General features: G+C 43.4%; 1 protein-coding gene across 4 annotated transcripts in view; it reads left to right on the forward strand.

Moving 5' to 3' along the window:
• The window catches only part of sin3aa (SIN3 transcription regulator family member Aa), an 89,266-nt gene extending 79,543 nt beyond the window's left edge, over nt 1-9,723 (forward strand). For all 4 annotated transcript variants that reach the window (XM_084315453.1, XM_084315454.1, XM_084315455.1 and 1 more), the window contains exons 18-21: nt 3,656-3,748; nt 4,272-4,366; nt 5,231-5,423; nt 9,430-9,723. In XM_084315453.1, the coding sequence (XP_084171579.1) occupies nt 3,656-3,748; nt 4,272-4,366; nt 5,231-5,423; nt 9,430-9,660 (612 nt within the window). In that variant the 3' untranslated portion in view covers nt 9,661-9,723. The remainder of the gene's footprint in view (nt 1-3,655; nt 3,749-4,271; nt 4,367-5,230; nt 5,424-9,429) is intronic.
• Nucleotides 9,724-9,939: the final 216 nt, after the last annotated feature.

Below are 9,939 nucleotides of genomic sequence, written 5' to 3' on the forward strand. Positions count from 1 at the left end.
AAATAGAAAATGGCACCTCGCAAGGAAGCGTGATTAGTCCGGTCCTCTTCGATGTTATGATTAATGACATTTTTGGACGAATTGGAAGAGGGTTTGGGTTGTCTTTATTTGCAGATGATGGGGCCATATGGAAAAGAGGGAAGAATGTTGAGTATTGTTTAAAGCAGGTACAAAGAGCTCTGGGGGATGTAGAGGAATGGGGAGACAAGTGGGGTTTTAAAATATCCGCCTCTAAGTCTAATTATATGATTTTTGGTTTTAAAAGGAGGGTGCCTAGGGGTGGGCTGGTTATGTATGGGTCTCCCTTAGAGAGAGTGAAGGTGTTTAAATTTTTGGGAGTTTGGTTCGATGAAAGAATGAATTGGGCTGTTCATATAGAGAAAACCCTGGCAAAGTGTGAAAGAATAGTGAATGTGCTGAGAAGCTTGGCTGGGAGTGGGTGGGGAGCGGATAGAGAGACCATGTGCATGATATATCAGGCGATGATCAGGTCAGCAATTGACTATGGCTGTTTTGTGTACGGCTCTGCGGCCAAGTCTAATTTACGAAAGCTGGATGTGCTTCAGTGCAAGGCTCTGAGAATCTGTTGTGGAGCTTTTAAGACTACCCCAGTTCCAGCACTATTGGTGGAAATGGGGGAGTTGCCCTTAAACCTGAGGAGAGTAAAGTTAGGGCTACAGTACTGGGCAAAATTGAGTGGGACTAGTCTGTCCTTCCCAGCTAGGTGTTTACTTTCAGGAGATGGGGATAAGTATAAGCCTTTTTTGTCCAGTATTGATCAGTGGGCCAGGAAGTTGAGATTGCATCAGGGGGGGGTTGCGGAGCACACTCGTTAGCTGTCAGTGCCATTTTGGCTAGTTCCTGATCGAGTCATTGAACTTAGGTTCTTGATGGAGGATGATAAGGGCGAGATTGTGGGAGAAATAGAGAGGTTCCTTTTGGCCTCAGGGTCTCTGGAGGTTTTCACTGATGGCTCCGTGGATCCTGAAAGTGGGAGGGCAGGCTTTGGGTGGTGTGTGCCTCGGTTAGGGATCGGTAAGGGACAGAGAATATCTGATGGCAGCTCTGTATTTGTGACAGAGTTGCTTGCCATTCTCTGGGCATTGTGGTGGGTGGAGGAAGTGGGACCAAGCCAGGTGATTATATGCTCTGACTCGGCTGCTGCACTGATGGCTCTGAGTGCAGGTGGGTCTAAAGCTCGCCCTGATCTCATTCAGGAAATAATCTTGGTTTTATATAGGATTGCGAAGGCAGGCTGGTCAGTGGAGTTTTGTTGGGTTCCGGGGCACGCTGGGATTGCGGGAAATGAGATGGCTGACTCCCTTGCCAAACAGAGCCTGGGAAGGGAGGAAGAGATAGGCATTTCAATGGGAAGAGTAGAACTCAGAGAGAAGATAAAGAAAGGAGTTGAGGCTGAGTGGCAGGCTGAGTGGGAAAAGGGGACCAAGGGAAGGCACTATTTCTCTCTGCAGCCTCGGGTCAAAATCAAGGTGGATGGATATGGGTCTAGGAGTGATAGGGTGAAGATGTCTAGATTGAGGCTGGGACACTGTGGGTTGAACAGTACCTTGTGCATTGTGGGAAAACATCCAGATGGGCGGTGTGAATGTGGAGAGACTGTCGGGCATGTTTTCCTAGAATGTGAAAGGTATAGGAAAGAGAGGGAAATCTTTTATAAAAGTCTGGTAGAGTTGGGAGTCTCTTCCTTCTCTCTTAAATCTTTCTTTGGCATGGATAATGAGAACCACCAGCTGATCACAGAGTCAGTGCTGACATTTCTGCACGCGTCAGAGTTGTATCAGAGGATATAGCGTTATTGTATTTATTAGTATTGGACAGGCAAGAGGAGCAGAGAAGAAGGAGATAGAGTCGATAGTAATGTGTTTTGAAGATGAGAAGAAGAAGAGGGTAAACAATCAAAAGTTGATTTACCAGAGGCCTAACTATGGAAACCATACCACTAGCGTAGTATAAGAACTGAGGAGGGCAGTAATACGCCTGCGGGAAATTCAAAAGAAGAAAGAAGAAGAGCTCATCAAAAGAACTGCAGAGGGCAGTAATACGCCACGATACGTCTACACTGCCGGAAATTCTAAAGAAGAAGAAGAAGAAGAAGATCTCATTGTGCATCTTGAGACAGGATAGATAGACTGTATAATCCTACAACACATAGACTGAAACCTGCATTTCTCAACCAAGGTGCCGTGCCTACTGTTTTGCTGTGGAACGGTTTGTTTGTTTGTTTGTTTATTTACACATATAAAAACAATTACATATATAATACAAAATTGCTGTGGAACGGTGAGTGTCCACAACAGCTAGCTAGCTGTTCTACTTGAATACTGAATGTTAATATTGAAACAGACAATATTGAATACTGAATGTTAATATCAGACCATATTGTATGACAGTGAAGTTATTGAATCTTTTTGTAGTGTCTCTTTCCGGTGTTGCACTTTTTAGACGGTCCCTGGCTGCGCACTTGCCTCACAGCCGACTGCACATAGAGATCAATATTATTAAATGTACAGCTCCGAGGACGGCTCGTTTAGGTGAAAATAAGGTTGTAGCTCATTGTCTACCTTACTACGATAGGAAAGAGGTGTCCTTTGTGTTTTAAAAACATTTCGCTTAAGAATTATTGACCGCGGAAATTCGAATCTGTGAATATCTTTCTAACTTTACCTAAGTCTCCCGATTGCGATACAATAAAGCGAATCTTCATCACAAAAATCATATTCTCAAAATAATCTGACGGGCAGATATTATTGCTGGCGGACCTATTTCAGCCTGCGAGTCGCCTATTGCCCACCACTGAACTAGGATATCTGTTGGGTAACGTGCGTTTAGACAACACTATTTGGGACAGACCATATTAGGCTATTACTTCACATAAAAGATCATGTCTAAATGAAATGCACAAAACAAAAAAAGTATGTATCATAACGTTACCCTGGTATAGATCTGTATGCATGTATTTATTCATAACGTTATACATATTCGTTAACGTTAGATCGTGCATGGCTTTTACATTGAAAAATGTACTGTTCTCCATTCTTCACATCGAACGAAAACGAAAAACGAACTATCAAAACGTACACGGACCAAAATCTGCCCATTATTTACTCCTTTTTTCATTTGATTCTGACACCAAAATACGAAAAACAGCTTCGTATTTCAGTTTTTCCCAGTTTTTTCGATTTTGGTTTCAAACGGAAATAGGAAAACACCTCGTATTTCAGTTTTTTTTCTTTTTTCGTATTTCCGTTTGAAAAGAAAAATGAACTATCACCTGCACTCTTGTGTGACTCTTAGAGTTAAAAAAAGAAAAGTGAGGAAAGAAATATTTTAGTCATCTAAAGTTTCTAAGCCAATGCAGTTTGATTATATCATTGGATGGTATTTTCCTCATCTCACGAGTTTGTCACCAAACACACACAACACAATAATGTGCATTTTCAATATTATTGGCAGAAAAGTCAATTGCAGTGGTATTCCACTCCTGTGAAGAGTTGTTGCTCCTTCTGGGTCTGTACAGGCTCTCAAAACTGTGAACTAATTTATCTGTTCTCTCTCTCTCTCTCTCTCTCTCTCTCTCTCTCTCTCTCTCTCTCTCTCTCTCTCTCTCTCTCTCTCTCTCTCTCTCTCTCTCTAGCTGATGTTTCTGAGGACTAGAAGTCATGTCCAGTTGACGGTGGAGCTCCTAGATACAGAGGAGGAGAACTCGGACGAGCCCATGGAAGCTGAGGTGAGAGCTGTGCTACAGCATGTGCACCTGTCACCACTATGGACCACCTGTACTGATGGAAAGGAAAGAACATCCTTTATCAGCAATGAGAATGCAGACAAAGTTTGAATAAACTGCAAAGTACAGAACAGAATGGCCTCCAGTACATTTATCTTTAATCAGGAAAAACACCTGTTCACTCTGTATACGTTAATAACTGTAAGATATTCCTTTATTGATCCCCTTGGGGAAATTCAGGCATCATAGCAGGAGGGGGGCAGGGGTGGTACAGGTATGGGCATGTTAATAGTAGAAGACATAAATACAGGCAATACAATTATAGTACAGTAAAGTTCAAATAAGCAGTGTAACCAATATAATTAACTCTGAATATACGCATATGAGCAAGTAGGCAGTGTGATCAAAGGTGTAGATGGGCGTCTGTATGCCCTGTATATCTGTCAGAAGCTTTTTTGGTAATGTCGGTAAACAAGTTCGTTTTGGCTACTGGACTGTTTTGGACAGATTTGGTTTGTATTTTCAGCGTTGGTCTGATTATGTCGGACGCTACTTGAACTCTGACTCCACCTCTCCGGAGCTGCGGGAGCACCTCGCTCAAAAGCCTGTCTTTCTCCCAAGGTAGGTTGTCCCAAGTAATACTTTTCAAAATAAAGTTGAATCTAGATTATCGACAGGGGTGTGCACAACTCCAGATTCTTGTAACAAGTTAAAACAGACCTACCCCATTGGCTCTTCAACCAAAATGTACTAAAATAGATCCATGTTTGCCTTGATTAGTCCGGTAGACGGTGCGTGCAGGCAAGCCAGCATAGAAGAAGAGTAGCATTAGCTACGCTGTCACTCAAAACGGTTATGGGGGCGGGACTAAACATATATAATATATATATCTGTCTAGCCCTTCTAAGAACCCCTGCTCTTGTCACTCAACCCTTCTCCCTTGTAAGAACTCCTGCCCCGTCACTCAACCCTTCTCCCTTGTAAGAACCCCTGCCCCGTCACTCAACCCTTCTCCCTTGTAAGAACTCCTACCCCGTCACTCAACCCTTCTCCCTTGTAAGAACTCCTGCCCCGTCACTCAACCCTTCTCCCTTGTAAGAACCCTTGCCCCGTCACTCAACCCTTCTCCCTTGTAAGAACCCCTGCCCAGTCACTCAACTCTTCTCCCTTGTAAGAACCCCTGCCCCGTCACTCAACCCTTCTCCCTTGTAAGAACCCCTGCCCCCGTCACTCAACCCTTCTCCCTTGTAAGAACCCCTGCCCAGTCACTCAACTCTTCTCCCTTGTAAGAACCCCTGCCCCGTCACTCAACCCTTCTCCCTTGTAAGAACCCCTGCCCCGTCACTCAACCCTTCTCCCTTGTAAGAACCCCTGCCCAGTCACTCAACCTTTCTCCCTTGTAAGAACCCCTGCCCCCGTCACTCAACCCTTCTCCCTTGTAAGAACCCCTGCCCTGTCACTCAACCCTTCTCCCTGTTGCATCAGGAACCTGCGACGGATCCGGAAGTATCAGAAAGGTCGTGAGCAGCTGGACAAGGAGGCCTGTGAGGGTGGGAAGAAGTCCCTGGAGAAGGAGAAAATGGAGTGCATGTTCAAGCTCAACTCTTACAAGATGGTCTATGTCTTCAAGTCGGAAGACTACATGTACCGTCGTACTGCCCTGCTGCGAGCTCAACAGGTATTCACCCCCCCCCCCACTTGTTGAACCCAGATTAACTCATTCCCCGCCAACAATGGGCCTCATGCATGAAGCGATATAAGAATAGATTTCGTTCTTAACTAGCATTTCCTCTTACTTTGTTCTTACCTGGGATTCAGCAAAGTTTTCTTATTGTTGCTTTTTTCTCAGGCAAGAACAAATTATAAGAGTGGTCGAGAGCACTCTTACCGAAATAAGAAATTCTTACCCAGATGAGAAACATCAAAAAAAGCCTACAGTTCATAATAATAATAATAATAATAATAATACATAAGATGTATATAGCGCTTTTCCTAATTCTCAAAGACACTTTACAAAACAAACAATATAATACAATACAGTTTTAGTAGATAAAATAAAAAGATATATATAAAATGGTGAGAGAGGAAGGAGTTCATGGGTTGAAAGCAAACCATTGGTCAATTGCCCCCAAATACAGTACCCCCAAATACGACATTATAAACCCATGCAGAACTTTTCAATAATTATTATTATAACTTATTGCGTGCGTTCTGCTTCTGAAATGGATTATATATTGCTGTTAGAACAGTTAGATGCTGGCTGCCCAGGCCGTACGCATATAACGCATATTTACAACCTCTCCTCTCCTCTCTCTTCTCTGTATAGATGTAGCAGTACTGTCTATCTGTATGTCATTTATGATGAATTGAAAATGGGGGACCCTGATGTAAACAAGACGAAAGTCTTTCTCTGGTCTGCATCCCCTTAACAATTGTGTGTATTGAGCTGTACTGTATTGTACCCATTCTGCAATCTGTTAATAAAATCAATCAAAACTCTGCTCCACACCTAAAGTTCTGAGCGCACTCGGAGTTTTAGCCACGGACATTTTAGAGAGAGATGACAGGTGATAGATCTGGTATTTCCGAACCTATACCTTTGGAAATACCGGATCTGTCACTTGTCATCTCTCTCTGAAAGGAGAGAGCATTATGGATCAGCGGCATTATATATGTAAGGGATAATGTATAGCTACGAGGTCATTGTCGCAAAATAATTGACCGACACAGAGTTTAGAACACCGAGGCGCCTCGCCGAGGTGTTTTAAACGTAGTGAAGGTCAATTATTTTGCGACAATGACCGAGTATAGGCTATACATTATCCCGCTTATTACATGGCTAACTTACTAACAATATACCTAATTCATTTTACACCATCGACAAGACGAGATCAAATGCAGACGCAGTTCTGTTCTGTCGCTCCGCGGTCTGATTGCACTGATGACTGAGTGCAGCTGTGCATATGCTGAGCAGTGTGTGTCAGTGGGCTTGATTGGTCCAGCTGCACACAGCGGTCATTATTGCTCGGCAGAGGTCCGTTATCGAGTAATAACGGACCTCTGACGAGCGATATTGACCAATCACAATCAAGCATTTCGGCGAATGTTAAAACGCCATGTAATAAATCAGTATACTGCGCGCCGCGATTGGTTCTTGACAAGCAAGCAGGTTCAGTATGCCTACTTTGCTGTAACGATTTATTTCGCACTATACAGTACGTATAAGTACAAGTATAAGTCTTTATTTGTCATCAGATTAACACACACACATGCGATGAGCGACCCACAGGAACACACACACATGCACTGAGTCGCAAGTCGTGAGACGTGTGTGTGTGTGTGTCATTTTGAGATCGCAAAGCGCTTCCTGTTGAATATATCAGACAGGGATCAGATGGCGAAACTCTGCTGTTTTACACCTGCCTCATTCGCCTTCTAAGGAGATGGTGGGCGTGTCTATATGCAAATTAATTTATTGTTCTCTTAACAGACAGGTAAGCAAGAATATAAGAAAAATAATAAGAGAGTATTGTTGAATGAGGCCCAATGAGTTTACTCGTTATTGGGCGCCATGCGTTGTCCCGGATCACTCCTAACTATACTTATCACTGTCACTGTCAAATGACTATAGTATTGTCTCCATAGCTATAATATAGAATATAGATATAGCTATACAAACAAGGTGATGCACTCCTCTCTTTAAAGCGTGGCATAGCTAGAATGGGACCAGGCTAATCCCTGGTGCTGAATGAGTTAATATATGGGCTGGGCAATATATTGATAGACATAGATTATTATGTGATTTTTCATACCCAGGCAGATATTGTAATATATATACATCAAAGAAAGGCTTCTCAATATCATGATATTCATATTCTTCCAGCCTTCAACCTAGATGTTAGATGTGTTTTCTGTAGGGCTGTCCCCAACTAAGGATTTGGATAGTCGACTTTGATTGGCCGAAATTAGCCGACTATTAGTCGACTATGAACAAAAAAAAGTATAATTATTTATTATAATTTTTTTTTTATCATTCCATTTGGGCTGTGGGGGTGCTTAATGTCTGAAGGAGTCGACAGAAGGCTTCTTTTCCTCTGCAAAAGCATGCAATTGGTCCACTGATGGATACATCTTGATATTTGTCTAGTCTAGTGTGTTCATTCATCATCATCATTAGGTGGCTTCTTCGTTCCGAAGGTTGCCTATCACTCTCCAACCCATTCTGTCCCCACTTCTTCTCTCCAACTCCGTGACTCCGCCTCTCACTCCGCTCCAATCACAGACATTGTCTACCCAGCCTCTTCTTGGTCTTCCACTTCCTCTCTTTCCATCCACCTTCCCCATCACCACCTTCTTGAACATCTCCCCGCTGGATCCTCTCAGAACATGCCCGCACAACTCCATCTTTCTCTTTTTCAACCTCTCCAGCAGCTGTCCTCCTTGCATATCCGCTCTTCTCAGTACCTCCTCATTCTTGATCTTATCCTTCCATGTTATCTTTAGCATCTTCCTCAGCGTCCACATTTCAAAAGAGTCTATCATCCTCTTTGCCTCTTCATTCAGCGTCCATGCTTCTGCTCCGTATGAAAAGACTGACATACTGTAACATACGTTTCCAAAATCCTGGTCTTAGTTTTCCAACTTATGTTTCTTCTCAATAATTCCTTATGGTTCCATTAGACGGGTGAAATCCTCTTTCAGTGCCTCTGTGCCTGTTTTCTTAGGCAGTTAGCATCTGGTATGCGTGCCATTAGCGTTAGCCACGCTTCTAGGCCTCTTTTCTTTTGGAAAGAATGATAAAAAAAAGTATATTATAATATATTAAAAAAAAATGCATTCGACTAAGAGGTTGGCAGTCGACTACGGCTCCTTTCGATCGATTAGTCGACTATTCAACTAATAGGGGTCAGCCCTAGTTTTCTGTAAGGCTTGACTCAGTTTACAGGCTAAACGAGGTAGGGGGCCGGTGGACCCTCTTTATTACGGCTCTGATTATACCAGTGTGATTATTATTATAATTGTTTTTATATAAACAAACACCATTCCTAGAAGGTAATGTAGTTATAACAATGACTTAACGTCCACGCTCAAGAATGATACTCATAATGTTGTCTTCATACTTGAATAATTTGGTTCCATAGTCCAGATATTATGGGCTGGTTTTAGAGACGTGGATTAAGTCCTAGACTAAGTATTTATCCACAACGGAGATCCCAGCTGATGTATCATTTTAGAGGAAGGAAAGGAAACTCTTTATTTGCCAAGGAAGGAAGGGCAAGCCACAGTCTGGTGTCCAATGACCAACACCAGCTCTAATCCAGGGGTTCTCAAACTTTTTTATAACACAACCCCATTTTATTTAGGATTCTTTTGGCGACCCCACACTTGTATCGCGTAATTTCTATGTGGAATTAAGGAATATCAAAATAAAAGCACACATTGTTGAACTTAATCATGCATATTTATTAGACATTTTTATTAGCACTATTATCGATATACATTTATAAAACGTAGTTTGAGAACTGCTGCTCTAATCCCTGTGCATTTTACAGTGTTTGTCATTGTTATCATAGATATTCTTGTTCAGCGCACCCATTGAGAGCACAGGTGGCGCCAGGACAAACTACTAGAAGCTGTCGAGAGTGACCAAGGTTTTCTTTCCGCCCCCCTCTCCCTCCCCTCAGTCCCACGAGAGGGTGAGCACACGGCTGCACAACCGCTTCCAGGCGTGGGTGGACACCTGGGCGGACGAGCACGTCACCCGGGACATGGCCAGTGAGAACCGCAAGTGGCTGATGGGCGAGGGCCGCGAGGGCCTGTTACCCTGCACCACCAGCCGAGACCCGGAGATCCTACACTTCGTGAAGATCAACAAGTACAGAGTGAAATACAGCCCGTCCAGCAAAGCACCGTAGCCCAGAGAGGCCAAGAGGGACTGTTTTTTTTGGAGATAGGGGTTGTTTCAAGGCAAAATAGGTCAGGAGTTTTACGGGGGGGGGGGGGGGGCGGGGGGGCTAGGACATATGGACATATGGACATGGGATGGGTTTCTCACTATGTTTTTTAAGGCTGACATTGGAGCACAACTAAGCTAGCTGCCGTGTTCGTTGGACCCAGGGCGGCAGGGGTACAGATTCTTTTTTTTTTTACCAGCGTTTTTAGCTGGGCCCACATTTCTTTCACAGGGCCTTTTT

Source organism: Notolepis coatsorum (assembly GCF_963971535.1).
Source record: "Notolepis coatsorum genome assembly, chromosome: 6".
NCBI lineage: Eukaryota > Metazoa > Chordata > Actinopteri > Aulopiformes > Paralepididae > Notolepis > Notolepis coatsorum.